This window comes from Xyrauchen texanus, chromosome 11, assembly GCF_025860055.1.
Source record: "Xyrauchen texanus isolate HMW12.3.18 chromosome 11, RBS_HiC_50CHRs, whole genome shotgun sequence".
Taxonomy (NCBI): domain Eukaryota; kingdom Metazoa; phylum Chordata; class Actinopteri; order Cypriniformes; family Catostomidae; genus Xyrauchen; species Xyrauchen texanus.
Genome location: NC_068286.1, coordinates 4,864,378 through 4,891,432, shown reverse-complemented (window position 1 = coordinate 4,891,432; position 27,055 = coordinate 4,864,378). Strand labels below are relative to the sequence as shown.

Here is a 27,055-nt window from a genome sequence, read left to right as displayed (position 1 = left end):
CGCGGCTGTTTAAAATTAAACATACCAGTTGTGTGACGGTTTGTCGTGTTAAAGTTTATTTTCTTCAAGTGAGAAAAATGTTTATTTTCTTTAAAAAAATATTTATATAAGAAATACGGTCACGAATGTATCTTGGGCGTACGTCTTGTCATGACCGTTAATGTCTGTCAGATAAATTCTACATTGTTTGCATCACTTTAAAACCATAAAAGGTTTATTTTATATGTTGAATGGTTAATAAAAACTAGTTATAGACCTTAGGATTTTTTTTAAAGAAATTGGAATAAAACACAATTACATTTACAGAATAGGCCTATGCAAACGAAACGAGGTTTTGTATATCAAGTGTGTTATTAACGTTTTTAATTCTTGTTTATTTTTTTTATTTTTGTCAGTTTGTTGAGTTTTACTAAAACACTACAATGACCAAAAGAAATTCCCAGATGGCAGGTAGACCCAATTTTATATGGTTTATTAATTAATTTTATATTCACTTTTTCTCTGTTGCATCTTTGATTAGGGCTTCCTTATCAATTTAATGTAAATGCATTTTCAACTTTAGCAGAGTTTAAACCTCCTCAGAGGACTCAATGAAGGGTAAAGCGGCATAAAAGCACTGGAGAGGAAACAGACCAGCAGCCTGTAGACATTAATCAGGTGATGTTTGTAGAGCGTCTCTTTATTCAGATATAATCCTATAGCACACTATCTTCAAACCATTTCACATTTACACACCAGTTTACTATGGACTGTTTGGCTTGCATAACATTTCTTTTTCATTGTCTTCTAATGTCTAATTTCAGACATTGAAATTAGGAAACGACAATTCCCAATATGCATCACGCTCAGAACAGCAGAATGACTGTCAAACTGGACAGAGCAATGAAACAACAGAGTTTCTTGTTGCTCCTTGTGCCCTGGAAGAAAAAACATCCCAAAATTATAAAGATGAGCATGACACCAGTCCAGAGGTTCAAAACAAGATGGAAAAAACTGCCTCGATTGCAGTGAAAACCCCAGAACTGAACAACAACGACAAGAACACTCTTTCAGAACCTTTGAATTTGGAAGTTTCCAATTTTGGACAGCCAGATACAGATCTGGATGATAAACAGAGTGAAACCACAACAAACAATTCAAATCAAGAGTCTCTGACACCTCAGGTAGCGCAGAGTGTTCTAGGACACCCGAAGTTATCGTTAGATGACTATCAAACTGGGCGAGAAATGTCACATGAAATGAATGTAGAGTCTACAGCCACTGAGGAAAAGATGGGTGGCCTTTCAGGCTGTTCAGAAAGTGTAGCTGAGGCCTTAGCTGAAGTAGGTTCTGAAGTACCTCCAATAAAGAGGAGAGCAAGGAGGAGAATGGGAATGTGTTGGCCTGGAGAAAGGAAGAGAAAGCAGAAAGGACAGCATATAAGAGGGAAGATGATTGGAGAAGGGCAGGAGAATGTGGCGGGAACATCAGTACTGGGTGTTAATGAGTCATTGGTCATGACGAGCGACAGTTTCAAGAAGGACATCCCTGTCTCTCTTGAAAAGGTGGGAACTGCAGAGCCAGAACTTTCAGGCCCCTCCTTCCCAACCTCTTGCCCATTGGAGGATATTCCTCTAAAGGAGGAACAAGTCGATTTAGGGAATGACGTTAAAGATCATTTAATGGTGGAATACGTGCCAAGCAACCCCAAAACTCTTGAAACTGCCAATGCAAGTCCAGATATAGATGCTCCAAGCCTTCTCGAGACGCAAGATAAAATTGAGATGTTTAGTGTAGAGGATAATGGCAAGGAAAGCAACATTACTGAAGAAAAAACACTCTTGGCCCCAGAAATGTCCAGTGACCCTGCTGTTGATGCTATGGAACCAACTGAGATTGGGACCGAAGTTTCTGAAGTTTTTACTGACAACTGGAAGGGATCAAATGATGTTTCAGCCGAGGATGCGGATGTGATGCAGGCTTCACCTGATGTTCTCAAAGAAGATACTAAAGCATCACCATCCACTTTTGAAGTTGATAAGAATGTTGAAGAACCACTTGAAGGAGTTTTCAATGAGATGGAGGTTGAGGAGAGTGGTCGACATGAATGTAAAACGAATCCCTCCACCATGTTTGCTTCTGCTCATGATGAAGAGGGTGGTCTTGAGCATATGAGGTTGTTCATTGAGGATGGTGCTGAAGAGAGTAACCTGGTTACAGAGATAGCAATTCATGGCAGAGCAGATAAATGTGATCGTTTGGACTTCACTATGGTTGCTGCTACTGTTACTGCTGAGAACACAACAATCTGTGAAGATGATGGTGTGAGGAGTTTGTCTTTTCCTGCAGCCCCACCTGGTGGTAAAGAAGAAGACATGCAAGTGAGGAACACTTTCGAATGAAGGAATTCTACTTTTAGGAAAAGATCACCATTAAAATGAAAATTCATCATTATTTGGTCTTCCATCCATGTTTTTGTATTCAAATGATGGGATATTGCATAAACAAAATACTGGATGGAATCACCAAGATATTTTTGGAGCAAATTAAATCTCCACAATGTGCATAAAAACATGTGTGTGCTCTTTAGGTGGATGCATTTTTTATTCAAAAAGACAAGTGCATAAACAATGATGGAAACACATTCACAGAATACACTCCTATTGAATTTCCCAAGGATTACAGATGCGCATAAAGTATGTTAGTTAATCGGTTAAGTCTCTAAGCAACAAAATTGGCCCGGTTGCTAGGGAGGGTAGAGTCACATGGGGTAACCTCCTTGTGGTGGTGATTAGTGGTTCTCTCAATGGGGCGTGTGGTGAGTTGCATGAGCCTCCACAAGCTGTGAGTCTCCGCGGTGTCACGCACAACGAGCCACGTGATAAGATGCGCCGATTGACGGTCTCAGAAGCGGAGGCAACTGAATCTTGTCCACCATGAGGACCAACTAAGTAGTGGGAATTGGGCATTCCAAAATGGGAGAAAAGGGGAAAAAACAAATCATAATAAAATAAAATAGTCCAGACAACTAGGAAGCCATGAAATAGCTTGATTGAGAGTTACAATGGAATTTCAGTAACTTAAATTTCCATATTTTCCTTATTGAAAGCTAACACATGGAATATAGTGCATGAGTCATATAGATTACTTTAATGGTGCCTTTTGGTCATTTTTGGAGCTCGATAGCCCCAGTTCACTACTTTCACTGTATGGAAAAGAGTGCGTAAACATCTACGTTTTGTGTTTCACTTCTTTGAAGTATTTTGTTAGTAAGTCTGAGCTGTATATTCAGTCAATTACAGGGCCAAACAGTCCATTGTGTGATGCTAATGAACCTCATCTGAGTCCTGGTGCTATCCAGCAGTCTCTTCCTGATCCGTTCAGTCCCTTATCCATCCATTCCGTGACAGATTCCCAACTCAATAACATTAGGCAAGTGAAATGTGTATGTCTTTGTGTATGAACGACTAATTTAGACTGCCTAGATTATGGAACTAATTATTATGTTGGTTTGACAAAGCCATCATTCTGTTATTCAACAGACTTGGTTTAGTATTTTAACCAAATCCATAAACCAAGACCAAAATGTCCTATTAATTTCGAACTATCTGTGTGCCTGTCTGTCTGTTCACCATACATTTTTTGTGCATTTTTAATCCTTTACATATGGTCAGTTTGGAGATGGAGAAACAGCCTATCCCAGAAGCCTCTTGTGATCTGGAAGATGCCACAGAGCTGGTGTGTGGCCTAATCAAAGATCTCACCTCTCTGAAGTAAGTCATGATTCTTACATTTTGTGATTTACAGTTAAATATGTTTGTTATTAAATCTACCACAGGTAACAATTTCATTGGTCAATTGAACACATAGAAATAATAACTATTTGTAAATAAATCATATTGCTCTCTATCTGTCTCACACACATGCAGTCAGACTCTGATGAATGCACATAGGAAGATTGGACTTATGCAACAGGGCAGCAGACCTCCAAGACCCCCCTTTCGCAGGACATACGTTCCTCGACACTCAGAAATATATATGTAATACCAACAGTTCATGAATGTATTCTACTAATAAACTGATTTGTTAAAAGAACACAGGATAATGTACACTGAGCTGTACTAACAGTTTGCTTTCAGCCACTTTGATGTACACAACTGTTCAGATACATTTGTTTAACGTTTAAAGAACATTTCCTGTTTTCATCTGGCTTGTGTTCACATTTGAGAAATCTCAAGTCTGAGAGCTAAAGCAGAGTTTTTCCATTTCTGTTCGCCAAAAATAACATCATTTAGAGGTTCAAACAAAAATGTAAACATTGCAAGCCTGTCAATCACAGGTCGTGACCCCTCAGCGGAAGGGTCGTAACCTTAGCAACCGGGCTTCAAAGTTCCAAACATAAATCTGTCCAACCTCCTGTCCTGTTGTTGTGTGTGTGTGTTGGCTTCAGTATTGCACTTTTACAGTAAAACAAGACATTATCCTCCTTTTCTTAAAAAGAAACAAAACTTGTTGATACAGTGAGACACTTACAATGGAAGTGAATGGGGTCAATTGTTGGAGGGTGTGAAGGCAAAAATGTGAAGCTTATAATTTAATAAAAGCACTTAGAATAAGTCTCATGTATTCTTTGAGCTGTAAAGTTGTTTAAATGGTCATTTTACAGCTGTTTTAGGGTTTGTTGACATTACATCTTCATGGCAACGAAGTTGTAAAATTGTCTTTACCTTTACACAGAGAAGGTTAGTTAGAGATTTTATCACACTACAATCATGCTAACAAAGATATTGTTTATGTCTTGTTGCTATACTTTTGAAAGTATTTTTTTTGTCCCCAATTTGGAACGCCCAATTCCCAATGCGCTTTAAGTCCTCATGGTGGCGTAGTGACTCGCTTCAATCCGGGTGGCGGAGGACGAATCCCAGTTGCCTCCACGTCTGAGACCGTCAATCCGCGCATTTTATCACGTGGCTTTTTGAGCGTGTTACCGTGGAGACGTAGCGCATGTGAAGGTTTCACGCTATTCTCCGCAGCATCCACACACGACTCACCACGCGCCCCACCGAGAGCCACATTATAGCGACCACGAGGAGGTTACCCCATGTGACTCTATCCTCCCTAGCAACCAGGCCAATTTGGTTGCTTAGGAGACCTGACTGGAGTCACTCAGCATGCCCTGGATTCAAACTCACGACTCCAAGTGTGGTAGTCAGCGTCAATACTCGCTGAGCTACCCAGGCCCCGCCTTTTGGAAAGTATTTTAAAGTTTACAGATTAGCCCCCATACACTTCGAGTGGTGGTGTTGTAGTAGTCTAAAGCACATAACTGGTAATCTGGTAATCAGAAGGTCGCTGGTTCGATCCCCACAGCCACCACCATTATGTCCCTGAGCAAGACACTTAACTCCAGGTTGTTCCGGGGGGGATTGTCCCTGTAATAAGGGCTCTGTAAGTCGCTTTGGATAAAAGCATCTGCCAAATGCATAAATGTAAATGCCTCACTGTAATCTCGATTTTTGCTTCTTTTTTTAAGGAAAACAACAACCAAGTTAATTTTTGTGGTTGTAAATTTTTCCACAAATGTCAATTGAGCTTAACTTGTAATGCACCCAGAATATTCCTTTAATGGAACCGGCACAAAACAAAAGATTGTCATGTCTTTGACCCAAGTAACAATAATGTTTAAGTGTTAAAAGTGCATAAATGCTTGTTTTTCTAAGCAGTGGTTAGTTATGTACAGATAAATGAAATAAAACCCTGAGAAAAACTGGAAATGTGACAACTAGCCCCCATTATGCAAAAAGAGACATGAAACACACAGAAGCAGATTTGGGATTTTGTTATTTTGTTATTGATGCAAAACACAAATAGCTCTCAATAGTATAACACACTTCAATATTCACATAAAAAACTACTTTAAAAAAATTGCACCAAAGAGTCTTATATTAAAAGTATATCAAATGCAAAGACTTTTTTTTTGTATCAAGTGTCGGATGTTCAAACTCTGTTGCACCTGTAGCGAGCCTACTGGCATGTGTACAAGTTTGTTTAAAAGGGATCAAACCAAACCAACCCCCCAAATGAAACACACACCACCATAATGCACACAAAGAAATGTCAGAAAGTGCAAAATCAAACCGTGGAAGCACATACACATGCATGCAAACTCGGACACAAGCCGTGGATGTTACAGATAACACAAACACTTAAATGATTAAACTTAAACATTAAAATCTTAAAAAAAAAAAAATATAATCCTCCTTTCCATTTGACAAACTCCTGACTGAGAGTGGCCTACAATGTGCCTCGACCACATCTTGGGCAAAATCCAGTCCAGCATCACCATGTCGATCTGACATACACGGAGCTGTAAGTCTCATCCACGAGTGGGCAGAACCTCTTGGTGTGCGCTTTGGCTCCCGTGGCCCCGCACTGCGGACACACGTACTGGCTCAAGTACGGACACACCACGTCTCCGTTGCGGTCCTTTAAATAATGCGAGGCGAACACCGCCTCAGACTCGCCGTTATGTTTGCAGAAGCTGCAGAACTTTTTGTCGGGTGTGCTGCTGATGCTCTTGCCGGGCGTCGCGAGGTCCGCGCCCCTCGAATCCCTCACCGGAGCCGTACGCGCACGCTTGTTGGGGGTGTTTGGAGACTCCATGGTCGCGGAGGCATGTTCGCTCTTGTCACCACACCGCGAGCTCTCGACCTGACGCTCTGAAAGTGCCGCAGGTGTCCGCTGCATCGCTCTGATCATCTCCGCTAATCCCATGTAGTCTCTCCAGGGCTGAAAGTCGCAGTTTTTAGACTCCATAGATCCATAAAACGACAGGAAGTACGGGAACAGAGAGAATGCCATATCACGCGCGCATGCACTCACCGACAGCGATCAAAACAAACCGTGAGCACGCAGAACACGCGTGAGTGATTAGTCCCAGCGCGAGACCAATTAGAACACGCGAGAAATGATTCGGGAGACAGTGGCGGAGCTGGGGGGTGGCTAGGGGTGACTGTGGACCCGAGCCTGGCCAACCCACTGGCACTTGCAGTTTTGGTCATTTTTTATTTGTTATTTTTTGTCTTGGGCACAATTGAGTTTTTAGAGGTGGATCTGTCCCTGTACAACCACAGCATATCGGAGACTTAACAAGTGTGCACTCAAAGGTCTCCGCACCCCTCCGTCCTGGGTGTCACTGTAGCAACTTTTTGTATCACACGTCTCCACTTTCTACAACCAACAACCACCTCCTCCACACTTTAAAAGCGTCTTCAGATTTAAATATTAGTGTCTGAGAAGTGTAATCATCTCTGATTATTTCGGTCATGTTTAGGGGACAGTCTGGGGTCACCAGAACTTTACTAAATAACCCAAGGTGTCTTAATGATTTTTTCTTCAGTGGCACGGTTGTGAAATAAATTGCCATTGAAACTGTAAACATTATCAAAACCTCTCGCAAATGCACGTGCCACAATATTGCCTATAGGGGAGACGGGGCAAGTTGTCACACTTTAGTCAAGTTGGTATTTCTCAGGGTGCACTCACATTTTTTTTGTCGTCTTTAATAAACTAAATATTTTAAGTTTGATTAATTTAGCTTTCAAAAACACACACAAAAAAAAATGTTGTTATGAAGTTGAAATGTGTAAATCTGAAAAATACACGGAATATTTTGTAAGTGTAGATTTACTGGTGAAAATTAATTTCAAAAACCTTAAAAGTCTTGAGTACAAAAAAAGCTATTGAACAAACCCAGGAAACAAATGTAGCATAAATTGACACGTGACATGTTTGTTGACATGTAGTTAAATACCAAAACATATGAAAACAATTCTGTATTTTTGAAATGTATTATAGGCTATTTAATGGCTTTTCAGAAAAATAAACAATTATGGAACAAAATCAATTAATAAAATGGCAAAATATGGAAGAAGTCAATTTTTTTTTTAATCAAACCATTACTTTGGCCAACAGAAATGATAATGATTGTATAAAATAACAACATGTAAAACACAAAGGACACAATCTGTCCTCGTTATACAGTGGACTTGTCTGAATGTGTGGTTTTGTGTTCACTTAACATGATATTGGAATTTTACAGAATGTTGAACTTTGTGTTTGATACAAAACCAATGCTGGAGAAATAAGCTTAACACCTTATAGTTACTAATATGCAATCCTTGTGACAACTAGCCCCGGTCTCCTAGTATCTGTTGATTTATGCATATAAAAGCATAAATCAATTTTTCCCTCCATGTTTTAACCCCATATAAAAAGTAAACAAAACACATGAAATTGAATGAATACACGGCCAATCCAAAATATATATCTTTATTTGAACACATATCTTTAAAAAGACTGAATCCTCACAACACAGTGACTTAAACAGGCCAGTCAGTGTTAGCTTTATCAGGCGTGAGGTCTCTCTCTGTCCCTCCTCCCCGCCGTCACACTCACGATTACACTCAGAAACCAAAACAACCATTTACAAGGCATCGAAAAGATGCACTGAGAGAATCGATTTGACCCCAAAAGACTCAGTGTCTTTGATGCTTAAAATAAAACAAACTACCGTGTACAACTTTAAACAAACTGCTCTTTTACTAAAGTTTAGAAATGGAGAAAAAGGCCAAACCATCTCCAAACTCATAATGAAATATCAAGACAAATAGTTTGTATAAATCGCACTTACACCATGTCTGACATGACTTTAGAAATATTTGACCTGTAATAGGGCAGTTGAAGAGCAGAGTAGAGCTCAGGGGTGTTTGGGGTCATGATCATATTCTGACGGGAACATGGAGTGACCTCTGACCCCTCGGATGAAGGTGTGGCCAGAGAGCATGGAGAGTGTGTATCAGGAACTGCTGCGCCTGTGCACACATAAGCACATGTTACTTTCCATGCTGCTACATTATACTGTGATATTAATGCATCGGATGTGTCAGAGCGTACGCGAGTCACCGAGCGCTGTGCTCTCCCTTCTGTTCCACTGAGAGTTTTTATTTACTGGAGAAACACTGAGGAAGTCTGACTTCAGGTGGGAGGCCTTCTGCTGCTCAAACTCACATCTCTGAAAACACACACATGTTTATTTAGCCATCTAAATGAGAACATACCATAGATTATATATTGTTTTTATTTAAAGCTACTGTGAGGCGAAAAAGTGCGCTATGCCACAGCTTCCAAGCTACGTCCACCAAACTCAGCACAGACCTTCATATTGGTCTGGAATCATGTGCCATGTCTTTACTAACTGATCAGATGCACCGTTTTTACACGGTGGACGATCAAATATAGAGAATTCAATAAACTTGTGTTGTCGGAATGTTCATCTTGAATTGATTCCAGCAGTCAAATTCAAATGTAAACAAACCCCCCCCCAAAAAAGGCCTTTGATCTGCTAAAAGGTGCTTGAAGAGAGGAGCGTTCTGAGCCTTTGATTTAGCCACGCCCCCCTCATTCCAAAACCCCACCCTCCAAAGATAATTGAGAACAAAAGAGCAGCATTGTTTGTTCCCATGGCTGTCAAATTCAGTGGCACAATAGCGCCCCCAACTGACAAACATTATGAATCATAGCCTCAATGATCCGCTTCAAATACAACACTATGAGAACCAGCAAAATGATTGACAGGTGAAAGCGTCATGGTCCACGGTTACATTTGTGTTTGCGGTTTGTAAAATCTACAGCTGGCACCGAGACCGGCGAGAGATCTCAGGACACATATTTCATAAAATCTTTATGGGAGTAACATTTTTTTGCATACTTTTCCATCATCAAAAACAAGTTTGTCTTGACAACTTTATCTTGAGCTAAAAAAACAAAACAAAAAAACAACACCATTTTACTCACCTCATGACCCAGTCGGATAGCAGCTTCAGTGAAGGCATGCCTCTCTTGTTGGAAGCTCCGCCTCTGCCTCTTAAGCTCCTCCCATTGGTCCTGCAGCCGCTCCCACTCCTCCAGGTAGTAGCAGTCCATCAGTGCAGCAGGGAGGGGTGCAGTGACACTGTCCTGAGAGAGAACATGAGGAAAATGATTCCTGCAAACGTGGTTTTGACATGCTCCATCTGTCTGTGTGTGTGACCTGTAGTAACTGCTGCTGTAGTTGGACCAGCTGTCTGCTCTGCTCCAACTCATCCTCAAGGTAAACGAGAAGCTTCTCCTGGTCTGTTCCTTTAGAAACAGAGCCTACAGACACACATTCATAGATTATAGATTTGGGGCTTCAGAGACACCGGTCAGTTCATAAAACACTACAGCACACAGACTTCTTACTCTGTGACATCAGCTCTCTCAGTCTTTTCTGCACATGTGTCCACTCCTGGACCACGCCTCCGGTCACATGATCACCAAGACACTGCTCTGATTGGACCAGCGCATCGTCTGCAGTCTCATCCTCCACTTCAGTGTCGTTTTCCTGTAACATCTAATTAAAAATTAAATATTTGATACATCCCAAAATGTACTTTGCCAACACCAGTGAAGCACACGCTTCTAGTGCACAGTACTATGCATATTGGGACAGACATACATTATCATTTTCCAAATGAATGGGTCTCTCGCCCTTACCTGTGCCATATGATTTCGGAGCATGTGCAGCAGTGTGGTGAGGGCATGGCGTAGTTTCATGGCTTCTCTGAGCTCGGCCTCTCTTCGGTCCAATAGTAGACGCAGTGCTTCTTCTGTCCTGCAGGGGGACACAGAACACATACAATACTCGTGACAAACTCTGGGACCAGAAGTCTAGAGGAGGCAATGGCCAACCAAGCCCCCCTCTAGATCCAGTCATGCTCCGTTTTGCCTTTGCATGACTGGCTCAGTTGTTATGACAGCGGTTTAGAAAGTCAGGACATGGGTCGCACCTCCCATCAGCCTTTGCAGACTTGAAGGCAGGCTCTCTCCGTCCCGTCTGCTTCGGCAACACATTTAACATCTCGATGGCTACAGACACGGAACATATCATTTATAATGACATCCTAGAAGAAAAATGTGTTCGATTGTAAAAACACTTTGTGGCTCGGAGTCTCACACACGCCACGGTGCTTATGTTTGTCGGTGAACTGTGAAAGCTTCTCTCTCATGCGGTTGAGGTGCTGCTCTCTGCGCTTCAGCTCGGATCCCTGCTGGTGACAGCGAGACTGCAGTCTGGCACACTGCACACAGACAACAAGACTGTACATCTGAACGTATAACCAATGCAAAAAGTCAATAATAGTAATGCGGTTTATATTCCGAAGAGACTACATTTAATCAGGAAGATTAGATTTACCTTTTCCCTTTCAGATGTTAGTGCATCCTGTAGTCTGGAGATGTGAAGGTCCTTCTCTACAAGCTGCTCCTGTGAACATCAATCAGACAGTGCTTTCCTAAAAACCACATGCTTTCCTAGTGTGCAACAGTACGACAGTGAACTGAGAACTATTCTGAACCTGTAAGGAGTTGCTCAGGTCTTTCTGCTCATCTCTGAAGATCTGGTGAGAGATGCTGCGAGTGGTTTCACCATGATGCAGAGGAAGAATGAGAGTGTTTAGCAGCTCTGAGAGAGAGAGAGAGAGAGAGAGAGAGAGAGAGAGAGAGAGCTCATTCAAGCTCAGGGTAACATATCATGGTCTTGTGTGTGTTTTGGGACCATTATGGTGAATCTTTAGTATAAATGTGCCTTTCAAAGGCAGACTGTGTACCAACGATTACCTGAACTGTCCTGTGCTCTAGTTCGTGATGTGGGTGATCTGGTGACCTGCCGGTGCGCCATAACTAAACTCCTTTAGATAGTGAACAACAAATGTAACATTATACATCACTGCAATGTGAAACTGCAAAATGCATAATATGCAATGCTGCTTTTATCTGCATGAAGAATGTGACTGGTTATGTACACAGGCAGCCAAAAGTTTGGAATAATGTTCAGATTTTGCTCTTATGGGAAGAAATTGGTACTTTTATTCACCAAAGTGGCATTCAACAGATCACAATGTATAGTCAGGACATTAATAACGTGAAAATGTACTTCTTAAACTACTTCAAAGAGTTCTCATCAAAAAATCCTGGTGTCTTTTTTGACAGTTTGTCCAGATACTCAGGTGACCTTTCAACCTACACTTCCTGTAGCACTTGCCATAGATGTGACTGTCCTGTCGGGCACTTCTCACACACACCGTACAGTCCAGCTGATCCCACAAAAGCTCAATGGGGTTCAGATCCGTAACACTCTTTTCCAATTATCTGTTGACCAATGTCTGCGTTTCTTTGCCCACTCGAACCTTTTCTTTTTGTTTTTCTGTTTCAAAAGTGTCTTTTTCTTTGCAGTTCTTCCCAGAAGTCCTCCTGAGTCTTCTCTTTACTGTTGTACATGAAACTGGTGTTGAGCGGGTAGAATTCAATGAAGCTGTCAGCGGAGGACATGTGAGGCGTCTATTTCTCAAACTAGAGATTCTGATGTACTTATCCTCTTGTTTAGTTGCACATCTGGTCTTCCACATCTCTTTCTGTCCTTGTTAGAGACAGTTGTGCTTTATCTTTAAAGACTGTAGTGACACCTTTCTATGACATCTTCAGTTTTTTGGCAATTTCAAGCATTGTATCAGCCTTCATTCCTCAAAACAATGATTGACTGACGAGTTTCTTTTTTGCCATTTTTGACCCAATATTGACCTTAAGACACGCCAGTCTATTCATTTAACAAACCAAATATCTTTCAGCTGTGTTTGATATAATGGCAAGTGATTTTCTATGATCAATTCATCATGATTACTCGAGGATAAGGAGTTTGAGTGATGCTACTGTCTAGATTTGATCAAAAATGTATTTTGTCAAATAGTGATGTTGCTGTTTTATACATCAGTAATGTCCTGATTATACTTTGTGATCAGTTTAATGCCACTTTGGTGAATTAAAGTACCAATTTCCTCACGAAACAGTAAAATCTGTAAATTATTCCAAACTTTTGTCCTCCAGTGTAAATGACACTCCAACCACTGGTCACACCAATGACATTAAAGGGTAACTAAACCCCTGCTCAGAGTCTGACTCCACCCACTAGCAATATTTGAAAAATGCTGGAAAAGTGGGCAGACACCAGCGGGGATAGAGGGGACGAAACGAGGGCAGGCTGAGCGGGGGGGCTGGGGGGGCGTGCACCTGAGACCCGTAGTGACAGATTAATTGACAGCTGCTGTCAGACTTTAAAATGGAGAGTGACTGGAGTGACGCAAGTAGCTTTGCCACGGAGCGGTCTTTTGAAGTCGAGGACTTTTCTCCCCCACCTTCACCTGAAGTGGAGGAGGGTGAATTGTCTGTGGACACAGGGCCGGAGCCATATCAATTCGAGCCGCTGGCTCAAACTGCGGTTTTTAACTCCCGCATCGCGATCGGCATCCGACGATGCTAGCGAAGCAGCCACGCAAGGGAGAATGGGGCCAGTGTCTAGCTCGTACCAAGGGCGTGGTAAGCTGGAACCTGCTTACGTCAGCTGTCACCGGTTACGTCACGAAGTACCGCAAACAGCCAATAGGAAAATTCAACTGCAGTAGCCACCGTTCAACCTGAAGAGGGCAGCACTCAGACGTTTTTACACCATATATTGTAGAATTAAAACACTTTATACACAAATGTCAAAAAAATTACTTGAATCAATGACAAGTACTAATAAAACCCCATTCTTACAGATCATTAACTAAAAAAAGTTGGTTTAGGGTTTAGTTACCCTTTAAATATGCAAAATAATTGAATGAATTACAATGATCCGACAAAAGCAATTTGTAAATGTAATTTTGTGCCACAAATACAACATAAGAGGAAACAATAATATCTGTAGTTGTATAAAGACATGTCCCAATAATTGTTCAGCTGCTTCAATGTGTGCATTCAATGCCATGTTAGCATAAAAGTCTGTTTGTTGGACTCAAATCTAGACAATGTTAATCTGTACCACAACAACTTCACTTGCTTTATGTCTTACCTGAACAAGAGAGCTCCTGCTTGTACCGGGACTGACTTGATTAAGTTTATTTGCACACAAACCAAGAGACGGCTGTTTCATTCAATCAGTTACTTCATCTGTTAATCATCTAATCAATTATCAACAGTTTTGTCTGTTTAACAGCAGCAGCTGTGGCCACTAAAGGCTGGATTACAGAAAACACTCATTTCCAACAAAGTTTGATGTTGGATTTAGAAGACAGATTTGCCATTAAATGTGTTTACAGGAGCACCAGCACGCTGATAACGGCCTAAAATCTGCCCATGCAGATGCACATGAGATGGGAAATAATCTTGATTATTGTGTGCTTTTGATGTCAGTGTAAACATGCATGCACACAACACTATAGCACAGATGTCTACATGCAAGAAGTCGGAGTAATGGGGGAAAATAACCAGTTTTTGCTTAAACGTTTCCATAATTAGTGTAAAATCGCACATGTAAACTCACTATTTACGTGCATTTGAATATATGTTAATCCGACACAACAAAAGATGAATGATCAATAACAAAAGCTTTTTATTTTAAAGTCAGTTTAGCAAAAAGACATTGAAAAAAAAAAAAAGAGTATAAAGTACAAATGCAACATATTCATTCAGTGGATTACACCAAACGGTTTATTCCGCCTATAAATTAGTAAACAACTATCCTATAAAGTCTCTTAGTAATAATTATTATGGACAAAAACTCCAACTTCATGAATATGGACGTCCAGAAATCTGACAATGAAGTGTTTTATAAAATGTGAACCAAAAATAAAATTGTGTCCAGTGCAATAGATGGAGAAACAAAACAAGGCATTCTGGGACAGCAGCAGCAAGAGTGTGTTCTCCTATTCATGTTAAATGTGCATACAATAACAGATCGTACCGAGACACAGTGTGTGTGTGTGTGTGTGTGTGTGTGTCTGTCTGTGTGTAGGAGGCCTTCATGGCGTAGTGTGAAAGTAGAGACAGACTTGAGGTCAGCTACATAATCCAAAACATCTTCAGCAGCTCTGAAACACAGAATAATATATTTATTTATTATTTATTTAAATTAATTCAGCAAACCACTGCGTTAGAAGGACAGGATGTTGATAATCAATACACATCTCTTCCACAACAGGAATGTTCAGGAAGAGGACGTTTGAGGTACCTCAAAGCAGACCGCAGGATTTCGGGGGGCGGAAGGGGTTGTCACTGGACGGCACCCCCACCAGCAGCGGGTCTTTATGGGCATTCTGCAGGCAGAAGTTCTTCAGGTCAGTAGCCGCTTGAGACACCTACAGATATTACAGCTCATGTTAAACTTCATCCACTGCAGAGAGCCAGAAATACATGTTTTCATTAAGGGGGGCAATATTTGCTCCCTAGCTTTGGGGTCATTTTTTTACTTTAAAGGATTTTTTCCCTCTAACATATAAACAAATAAAGCATCATAAGTTAATACACAAATACATTTCATCAGTTCATTAACGCAAACTCTCAATATTGTGAAATTATTCTCCCCTCCCGTTTAAAATGAACCCTGGTGCGGCCTTCGGGACATTATTGTCTTGTTCATTTTTTCAATCATTTTGGCTGTTACTGCCAACAGCATACATTTGCCAGAGGTGTGAATATTTAGGGGAATTGTAATATTTCAACCTCAGTTCCTATAAAACATCTATAATACACCGTGTACACAAAATAGTCTCACTCGGGACCTTCAGGACAAAAATGTCCCCATTGAAACCCATTAAAACAGCAATATATGATCCTGGTGCCATTAAAGTTTAATGTCATGAATAATATGATAGTATGCTTTCATTCAGGAGCCCTCGCTTCAAAATTAATTTTTTTATATATTTTCCACCAGGTGGCGCCACTTTCCTCATTTTTATCCTGTGGAGCAAATACAAGCTTTTCCCCTATTCTCTGTTTACTGTATTATAGAGACCTGCAGGACAACTGAATACATGATGCAGATACAAGTGTGTGTGTGTTGGTATGGATGCCAGAGTGTGTTGTGTATGTGTGTGTGTAAAAAAACTGACATTTAAAGGGTTAAAATACAACAAATGAATGAATATTTGGTAGTTATGATCAGGACTGATTTTGATTAAAAAAATTAACTAATTGAAAGTGGAAAATAATATATATATATATATATATATATATATATATATATATATATATATATATATATATATATTATAGGCAGTTTTTGACGAGGACAAAGGGACCTCTACGTAACTTTTCATCAAAATCAACCTTATTCATTAAACGCAAACAACAAATGTCTGTAAATAGTTCGTAAACTAACTCCTACAGAAATTGCTGGAGTGATCAAATGATGGAGATTTATGATCATTTACACCAGAGATGCACAGATACGAACATTGTGCTCCAAATATGATATTGATTTTAGCATTAAACTATAGGCCTAAACCATACTGTGCCACTCACCTTATTCTGTCATTAGATCACTTGTTTTGCTGGGAAATTTGCCATTTTATTGTTCTAAATGTCAAGAACATGGATTGGGGGAACAACAACAACAAAATGACGATTTATGTGGAAAAATGGTTAATGTACAATTTAAAACTAAATTAAAATATATTTCAAATTCATACTATGAATATTCATCATGCTTGACATTTTTCGTATTTAATTCATTTTGATTTCTTTATATTCGCCTACACAGACATTGTGTATAAACCCAGTGACGTGAATCACGTGTTTCACTGAAGTATAAACTAAATATAATATAATATAATATAATATAATATAATATAATATAATGCTGCTTTCTGTTTGCATTATTAATGACCACAGAGAACAAAAACTGTTGCTTGGAGTTTTATGCCTAAAGTGTCCTGAAGATTACTTAAAACTTCTGACAACATGTTAAAGGCATCTAAGAGACACAGTGTCGTTAAAAACAAAACAGTTCACCCAGAAATAAGTCTTCAAAAACAGTTGAAGGTTAGCGATAGCACTAGCATTAACTCACACCGGTGAAATTCGCTTCAACCGGTAAACTTGTTCATGTTTACTCTTAATAACATGTCGGAACTTACGTTAATTCGTCGTGTTTTCGCCTCTATCCGGAGCTGTTTGACGGCTTTCTGCGCCACAGCGAGATTACTGCTGGAGCTACTGTTGGACATGATGCCGAAACACTGAAGATTACTCGCGGAAGTTTCAGTGGCGACAAATACACACACACACACACACACACACACACACACACACACACACACACACACACACACACACACACACACACACACGAACATGAACATGCACGCACTCACACACAGACAGACAAACAAACACACATGAACATGCATGCACACACTCACACACAGACAAACAAACAAACACACATGAACATGCATGCACACACTCACACACAGACAGACTCACACACACACATACAGATGCACGCACGCACACACACAGACACATACAGACATGCACACGCACAGAATGACAGACACACATGCACGCACGCACAAACAGACAGACAAACATACACACACACAAATAGGCACACACACACAAACAGACATACACACACACACACACACATGCACAGACAAACAGACACACACACACACAAACAGGCACACACGTGCACACACACACACACACACACACACACACACTCACAAACAGACATACACACACACACAAACAGACATTCACACATTCACACACATGTGCGCGCACACACAAACAGACATTCACACAAACAGACACAAACAGACAGACACACATGCACACACACAATCAGACATGCACACAAACACACAAACAGACACTCACACAGACACACACAAACAGACACACAAACACACAGACACACACACACACATACACAAACAGACACACACAAACAGACACGCACACAGACACACACACACACACACAGACATGCACACACACACATGCACACACACACACAACAAACAGACACGCACACAAACAGACACACACGCACACAGACACACACACACACACACAAACAGACACGCACACACAGACACGCACACAGACATGCACACACACAAACAGACACGCACACAGACACACAGACACACACACACACAAACAGACACGCACACAGACACACAGACACGCACACAGACACACAGACACACACACACACACACAAACAGACACGCACACAGACACACACACACACAAACAGACACACACACAGACACACAGACACACACACACACAAACAGACACGCACACAGACACACAGACACACACACACACACACAAACAGACACGCACACAGACATGCACACAGACACACACACACACAAACAGACACGCACACAGACACACAGACACGCACACAGACACGCACACACACAAACAGACACGCACACAGAAACACAGACACACACACACACAAACAGACACACAGACACGCACACAGACACACAGACACACACACACACACACAAACAGACACGCACACAGACACGCACACACACAAACAGACACGCACACAGACACACAGACACACACACACACAAACAGACACGCACACACACAAACAGACAGACACACAGACACGCACACAGACACGCACACAGACACGCACACAGACACACGCACACAGACACACACACACACAAACAGACACACAAACACACACACGCACACACACAAACACACACACATTCATATTTAGGCTCTATAAATACATACACTATATATTTGTATACATAGCCCTATATTTACACATTTTAATTGAATAAAAACTATAATAAAATAATATAAAGTTTTTTACATGAATGTAATTTTGTTATGAAATTGAAATGCATAAATCTTAAAATAAGGCTAAAATATTTGAGTATTTACACACTCTCGTTGTGAAAAATTATTTCTATAGTCTGAGTACACTCATTATTCTTCCACGATGGAGCACAAAAGGAGATGTTTAGTAGAATGTCCATGCAAGATTATGTCTTGCAGTGAAAGTGGATGGTGACACTGTCAAATTCCAAAAATAACAAAAAAGCACCAGTCCATAGGACATGTTCCCGGTCTTCTAACCCAGAGGATAGCTTTGTGTGAGGATCAGACTGAAATGTAGGTTGTTTTATTGAAAATCTCCCTCCTTCATAGCACTCAAATCTCATTGGGTCCCTCCCATAATGTAAATCTATGGGATTATAATTATTTTGCCCATTCATGGTCTGCCAAATGTGATCGTTCAAAAGTAATGGCAGACCCCACCTCATCAAACCACAGTCCACACGACTGGAGACTTGCGCTGTAACTGTGAACAGCAACACGTCGTCTTCAGGGGTGTTTTCTGCTGTCAAAGCTGTTGAAAAAAACAGAAGTGCTGTCAGCAGTATTTATAGTGTCTTCAGTTCTCAACATGTTTTAGGGGAAGAGGATGTACATCATTCTACGCCCGGAGACATCTTGTCTCAAAAGAGTTCGATCGTCATCAGTGGCAGATTTCAGTGATCATGGTAAGATTTCTTTTTAAAATGTGGGTGAATTGACTGAGATGTATCCTGAGAGTTACAATGCCTCTTTAATGATATTCATCTAGTATACTTATAGTATATACTCATAGTGTTAGTTGCACAGTAGAGTACATAGAAGTGTGGATACAGTTGCCATGTGGTAAAGGTGCCCCGAATCGTGCCACCCCACCCCTGTAGAGAGCTTGCAAGATCGCTATGGGTGAAAGGTGCCACTCCAATATCTTAACTTTGTTGTCCTTGAGCCATTTTGGCGGTATTCTTGGGGTTATTGTTCATTTGGAAGACCCACTTGTGACTGAGCTTTAACTTCCTGGCTGGTGTCTTGAGATGTTGCATAAATATATTCACATAATTTTCCTTCCTCATGATGTTCAATTCTCCAAAAAGATATTTGTCCCCATGTGCACTTGCAAACTGTAGTCTGGCTTTTTTATGGTAGTTTTGGAGCAGTGGCTTCTTCCTTGCTGAGCAGCCTTTCAGGTTATGTGGATATAGGACTCGTTTTGCTGTGGATCTAGATACTCGTCTACCTGTTTCCTCCAGCATCTTCACAAGGTCCTTTGCTGTTGTTCTGGGATTGATTTGCACTTTTTGCACCAAACTACGTTCATCTCTAGAGACAGAATGCGTCTCCTTCCTGATCTGTATGATGGCTGTGTGGTCACATGGTGTTGATACTGTGTACTATTGTTTGTACAGATGAATGTGGCACCTTCAGGCTTTTGGAAATTGCTCCCAAGTATGAACCAGACTTGTGGAAGTCCACAATTTTTTTTCTGAGGTCTTGGCTGATTTCTTTTGATTTTCTCCATGATGTCAAGCAAAGAGGCACTGAGTAGATGTCCTAAACAACTTGCCAAAACTATGGCTTAAAAGTAATCCATAAGACTCCAGTGGTTGCCTAGGGCACCAACTAAGCCAGAACAGCCACTGCGTGGTTAGATGCAGCCTTGTGGTTTATGCACAACTACAGTTTAAGCAATGCTAATGAACACGTGGTTTCTGTTAAATGTCAAGGAGTAATAACAAAAGTGAACAGAGTTAGCTTATGTTGTGAACATTGCTACTTCTGTTAACTTTTAGAGGGTGTTGAGATATTATCAGATATTCTAAAGATGTAATGGATGTTTTCAGAAGATGTCTCTCATATCAATATCTTCCAGGTATGTCCAGCAGGATGGCTTCAGTCCGTAATCTGGATCTCTGTGATGACAACAGGTAAAATAATATCTGTGATGTGATAATTCACTGTACTATTGACCAGTCTGTGTTGAAGATTGTGTCCTTATAATCAAAGATTTCTACAGAAGTTACTCACAAAGATCAACACATCTTTCAAGCCTGTTTGTTTATTTGATATTTTGGCTAATTTGATTGTATCTTTCGGTATCAGTCTTAGGTCTATTTTACCATGTTCAAATACATTTTCCACATATGCATTGACTCCAGGGCTGGACTGGTAATCTGGCATACCGGGCATTTTCCCATTGGGCCGAGGCACTTTGGGGCCGATCGGGGAGGGACTGGCCCTCGGGAGAACCGAGGGGTCTGGTGGGTCGGATGTTAGTTGTTCTTTTCTGCATATTGCGGCGCCGTTTTGTGGTCCATTCTGCATAACGCGGCGGATCATTTTAGCTCATCGCGGCCCATTCAGACCATTTCATGGCCGACCCACTGGCCCGCTCGGTTCTTCCGATGGCCAGTCCGCCCCTGATCGGCCCCAAAGTGCGTCGGGACACCGGAAAAATGCCGGTATGCCAGATTACCAGTCCAGCCCTGGTTATACTAATCATGCCTAGATTATGGCTTCATTACACTGGAACCGTGACCTTTAATTTTGTGAAGTAGGACTTGTCCAAGTAGGATATTACAGCATTGTTGGTCCTGGAGCAACATTCCTATCAACCCATAGATACAGACATACCCAGGGGGGTGTGGTTTAGTGTGGGGGAAAGCAAAGCCTTGTTACAATTTCTTTAACCATCACTCATTTTAAAAGCTGTTTTAAGATACCAATCAAATGACAAATATTAACGTGACAGTCATAAACGTAATCTTCTGTCTTGGGGTGCCCTGACGCTGCTGAGAAACGACTTTATGCAGCAGAGCTCTGCTTTAGGTTTATATTTCTGTCAGTTGGCGGTAATAAAAAAAATCTGTTTCAGGTTTTTTGGCATTGTTTGAAGTGCAAAAAACTACACAATAGCTTGTTTTTCATTCTTAAAATAGCCAAATCTATCAGATAAATCGCTTTGCTTTCCCCAAGGAGTGGGCGGGACCTCGCTTCCGACTCAGATTTCAGGGATAGGGAAAGGGTTTAGGGTTGGTCTTATGGCTGGGATAAGTGCTTCAACAACCTTTTATCAACCTTTCATGTCTTCTGGTTTTAGGTTTCTGTCCAGCAAACAGTCTAGCCTCATCTCACACCCCAACTCTTACCCTAAACTTAACCTAGCCTTGAAACTTAGCCTCAGGGGATAATTATAGACCATTTCAAGTTTAAGCAAGTGACGTCTTTTTGTTCTTTGAACATTTCCTGTTAGTTGTCGAACTCAAATTACGTTCCAAAGGAAATGTGAAGACCGGACCTCTTTGAACTTTAATTGAATACCCCTGGAATAGGACATAGGGACGATCACTTCTGAATGGAAATCACCTTCATTCAAACAACAGGGAGGATAAGGGATAATGAATAAAGCTCTAAGTAATTTAGTTTTACAATTAGTCATTTAGCAAACGCTTTTATCCAAAATGACTTACAAATTAGGAACAAAAAAAGAAATCCTTTATCCTTACCTTGTCCACGGGTCACGCGGACAGCTGCATTGAATGGCTTCATTGATTATAATAGGAGTGATCCGATATTCCCGATCTCTCCGCTGAAGAAATAATTGTGAGCATCTAAACTACGATAGAATTTCATTGCTTCTCTTGCGTAGATGCTCGGTATCAACAACAAGACTGGATAAGTCACTTCAGGTAAATGTTTGAAGTTCTTTGAACATCAAAGCGGCTGTGGCTCAGGTGGTAGAGCGGGTCGGCCGCTAATCACAGGGTTGGCGGTTTGATTCCCGGCCCATATGACTCCACATGCCGAAGTGTCCTTGGGCAAGACACTGAACCCCAAGTTGCTCCCAATGGCAGGCTAGCACCTTACATGCAGCTCTGCCACCATTGGTGTGTGAATGTGTGAATGAGATGCAGTATAAAGCACTTTGAATACCGCTAAGGTTAAAAAGGCACTATATAAGTGCAGAACATTTACCATTTGAGAAAATATATAAACTCAGAGTCTTATTTAAAGGATCCAGTAATCAGACTGGAAGTGCTTTAGGATCAGTAGCGTTCTAATTTGTTGTTGTTTACATGCTTGAAATGGTCTATAGGTTGATATGAACGTTGTTCGAGACCCAATGCCAGCCATGGGCTAATCACTATAACCTGTTTGGTTGATAGTAGGAATGTCATAAAATATTGATGCATCAATTATTGATTGACACATTATTTTCTCGATACTGTACGTTTTTGAAAATGATCTTCTGAGGTTTTGGAATGTGGGAGCGTGTCTAATTCAATGGCTCAGTGACACCAGAGCTTCAGAATGATTAATGGCTTACAGCACCTTTAATGTAGTCCGGCGTAAACATTTTTGGAGACCACAAGGGGGTGATAAAACATTAACTGTAATTAATGTTAAGTCACCCAAATCTTTGTGCTGTCAGTGTTTCACATGGTATTTCGTTTTGGGTAATGCATTGGCGGATATAAAAATGGGAGAGGAATTTCCATACTCTGGGAACACATCCAATCTAATATCCCAACAGATATCATGGCGAATATAAACAGGTACAACCTACAACTTCAGACGCTTTGAACCCGAGGAATTGGTCTGTGATTCACCACAGACCAAGAAGCTAACAAAACGTGTTGCTAAGCTTTGAGATATGCAGCCGCTTAGATAGCCATGTGGTGGAGTGCCCCTTTTTCCGAAACATGTTGGAGGAAATTAAACCAGAGTTTAAGTTACCCTGCTGCTTGCACTTGGCTAATATTGTGTTGAGGAACATGTATGAAGACACAAAGACTATTATGCAACAAGCAGCAGTAAACAAGAATTTTGAGACATTAGTCATTTTCAAATTCCCTAAAATTGGCTGTGTAAGACCTACATATAAGTTCATATTCTATATTTGGGTGTGTTACATCATTTGCATGCACATTGAAAGGATTCTAGGCAACTATGTAGCATCCAACAGTACAGCGAAATCAAATCACTGTCACTGAACAACACACGCAGCGATTTAGAGTAACATGAGTGACCATTGGCGATGTGATGTCGGTCCGTCCAGTGAAGCAACAAATGCAAATGAGCAGTAAAGTCATTTCAAACGACTTGGAAAGAACCAATTTTTGCATATGTATTCCAGGTTTGCAATGTGAACAGTATGGCGTTACTCATGTTATCAGCACAATGTGTGCTGTCCAGCAATCATCAGTGCTCATACCGTGCAAATACACTCATCCCAAACATGAGCGAGTGAGTGCAATGTCTTGGTTCTATGAGAAATCACTGGAGGAGAGGGTCAGAGTAGTCTCTACGGACCCTGCGTTTAAAGGGCGTGTGGAGTTTCTGGAGTCTTCCGAAGCGGGCAGAGGGAACTGCTCTCTGCTGCTGACGGACGTGAGAAAGGGTGATGAGGGAATCTTCCACTTTGTGTTCAGGATGGAAAATTCAGAGAAAAACTGGACAGACATTCAAGGACTCCATCTAGAAATAACAGGTGAGTGGTTGGATGGTAGGCGTTATGAAAGAGCATTACTGTACATATCCAGATCTGCAAATGTCTGCCGCTTTTACACGCTGTCTAGACGCAGATGTGGAGATACAGCCAGATGTTGTAACGGAGGGAGACGGGATGTTGCTTACCTGTGGGTCATGTATCCCCTCCATCATTTTACCAACGTATATCTGGATGAAAGATGGCCGTTTGCTCAGTCAGGACCATGGGAACAACATGCTTTATCTGTGTCCTGTCAGGCTGGAGGACGGAGGACAATATTCCTGCACTATAAGCGGTCATGAGAGACTCAACTCCTCAACTGTTAACATCAATGTTAGACCTGGATGTAAGTCAGCTGAGAGATCTCGACACTTTGCGGGGTCTTTTTGAGATGTTTGGCAATATGTTTCTTAAAGGAATATTCCGGAATCAAAACAAGTTCAGCTCAATCAACAGCATTTATGTTGATAACCACCAAAAGTAATTTCGACTCACCCCTCCTTTTCTTAAAAAACAAAATTAAAATCAAGGTTAGAGTAAGGCACTTATGTATCCGGTCCTGCTCGCCCTGCTCCGAACAGGACTCGAACCGATGTCTCTGGCGTGGGTGGCGGGTGCTCTAACGGGGAGGCTAAAGGCTACAGCCTCTAGCGTCAGTCGCTAGTGCACCTCTTGAGGTCAGGAGAGTGAGGTTTACACACTGCACAGCTATCACGTACCAGCTGACTCCCCTTACACTCACCCCCCTAAACCTCACTCCCATCCGGGTCACGGCACCAATGTTGCCGGTCCTTCTCGCCCCGCTCCGAACGGGACTCGAACCGATGTCTCTGGCATGGGAGGCGGGTGCTCTAACAAGGAGGCTAAAGGCTACAGCCTGCATTGTGAGGTTTACACACTGCACAGCTGTCTATCAGCTGGCTCCCATCACTCACCCCCCTAAACCTCACTCCCATCGGGTGCTCTAACAAGGAGGCTAAAGGCTAAAGCCTGCAGTGTGAGGTTTACACACTGCACAGTTGTCTATCAGCTGGCTCCCGTTACACTTACAATGGAAGGAAATGTGTTTTTTGCCGGATTACGTCATAACGTCATCATGGCAGCAACGTTTTTGGCTAAAACGTTAAACAGAAAAGGTTTGTAAGCGATTTATGTCACACTAAAATCATGTTTACATGCATGTTGTTTACTTCTTATGTCTATACTCTTGAAACAGTGAGTGTTTTAAAGTTTACGGATTGGCCCCCATTTACTTCCATTGTAAGTGCTTCACTGTAACAGTGATTGTTTCTTCTTTGTTGAAAAGGAAGGAAATGTCAACACTGTGCCGCAAATGCTGTCGAGTGCGCTTAACTTGTATCGAACTCGGGATATTCCTTTAAGGTAACAATTGATATCACACAAACATCTCAAAACAAGATAATATATTTTTTATTATTATGTTTTAGACTCACCCAGGAATGTCTCAGTGTCCATGAGTGGATCTGGTGAAAGAGTTTTGGGTGATTCAGTGAATCTGACCTGCAGCAGTGATTCAAACCCACCTGATCACATCTACACCTGGTTTAAGGTGAATGAAAGTTCATCTGTTGGATCGGGACAGAGTTACAGTGCACTACAGAGTGGATTCTTCTACTGTGTGGCTCAGAATCAACATGGATCTCAGAGATCAGCTGCTCTATCAGTCTCTGTTGCAGGTAAAAATCAGTTATTGTGCATCTCAAAGCAGTTTTGAAAGTGATTGTCTAAATATAATCAGGGTCTCTAAATTAATTAGTGGTCTGAGAACAGTTCTTCACAATCTTTCTTTTTCTGTCTCTCCTCTACTCTTCATTGAAGAAGGAAAAATCCCAGTTTTGATATTAGTCATTTCAGCGGCGTTTCTTACTTCTGTGATACTGATGGTTGGCATCGCGCTGCTTATAAGGAGGTGAGAATTTAGAGGAAGCCAATTTTGGATTTATTTTGAGTCTAATACACATGTGCATATTTCTTTAACTGACTGTTTCACAGGAAAAGAGTTTCTCCATCAGAAGAGCAAAACAACAGAGGATTACAACTCAAAGCAAAGGTGCAGAAATCTGCTCATGTTTCTTCTAGTTTGTGATCCGTCAGTTCTGGAGGGGTAATTAATTGTGTCATCATTCTGTGTCTCAGGTCGAGTCTCCTGAGGGAACCTACATGACCCTTGACCCCATGTCCAGATGCTCAGATTATGACACACTGCATGTGAGTTATTCTGCAGTTGTTTTGGTGTTTTGGGTATAATATAATATAATATTTGTTGTGATGTGTATGTTCACTCTTGCTCTCCTCTAGAACATGAAGAGATCCTGCAATAACACAGACGACACTGAATCTAAGGATCCGACATATTATAACACAGATGATTAAATATTCCACCTCTGTCATTTTCATTTATTAAGTTAAATGTATTTCAACTCATCCTGATTTAGTTTGAACTCTTAGTTTGACTCTTGTGAGCTCTATTGTCATCTTTGCATCTTTTGAAATCATTGCATCGCTTGCATTTATTGGTTGTATGCAGTAATATACTAATATGATGAATTATTATTGAGAATTTGATCTATAAACTTAGATTTGACTTTGCCTGTACAGATGTTTGTTACAGAGTATCTCCATATATTTAATGCTGAATTATAAAATAATATAGTGTGTTTTGTGTTCATGTGGTTACATGTATGTGCCTGTAATGTGCTGTCTGCTCTTTGAGAGCTGAATTCTGTTGAGTGAAGCTGCTGTGCGAGGTGTTGCTGATGCTGTATTTTACTCCACAGTGACATGTAAAGCGGTTTGAGACGC

The 27,055-nt window shown here is 41.1% G+C and overlaps 3 protein-coding genes across 3 annotated transcripts; 1 reads left to right on the top strand and 2 right to left on the bottom strand.

Annotated features, from left to right (window-relative positions):
* Positions 1-6,318: 6,318 nt before the first annotated feature.
* On the bottom strand, positions 6,319-6,840 carry nanos3 (nanos homolog 3). Its single transcript, XM_052138174.1, has one exon. The coding sequence runs from the start codon at positions 6,838-6,840 to the stop codon at positions 6,319-6,321; it is 522 nt and encodes a 173-aa protein (XP_051994134.1).
* Positions 6,841-14,497: 7,657 nt separating this feature from the next.
* Positions 14,498-17,224, bottom strand: si:ch211-286b5.5 (uncharacterized protein LOC100003596 homolog). The gene is made up of 3 exons (XM_052137926.1): positions 17,007-17,224; positions 15,101-15,227; positions 14,498-14,960 (listed from the first exon to the last, which is right to left on the bottom strand). The coding sequence occupies exons 1-2, from the start codon at positions 17,094-17,096 to the stop codon at positions 15,102-15,104; spliced, it is 216 nt and encodes a 71-aa protein (XP_051993886.1). The 5' UTR covers positions 17,097-17,224; the 3' UTR covers positions 14,498-14,960; position 15,101.
* Positions 17,225-19,358: 2,134 nt separating this feature from the next.
* Positions 19,359-27,055, top strand: si:ch211-286b5.6 (B-cell receptor CD22). The gene is made up of 9 exons (XM_052137468.1): positions 19,359-19,433; positions 20,615-20,669; positions 23,879-24,232; positions 24,321-24,578; positions 25,681-25,929; positions 26,072-26,162; positions 26,246-26,303; positions 26,390-26,461; positions 26,552-27,055. Exons 1-9 carry the CDS (start codon positions 19,431-19,433, stop codon positions 26,624-26,626), a joined length of 1,215 nt encoding a protein of 404 aa, XP_051993428.1. The 5' UTR covers positions 19,359-19,430; the 3' UTR covers positions 26,627-27,055.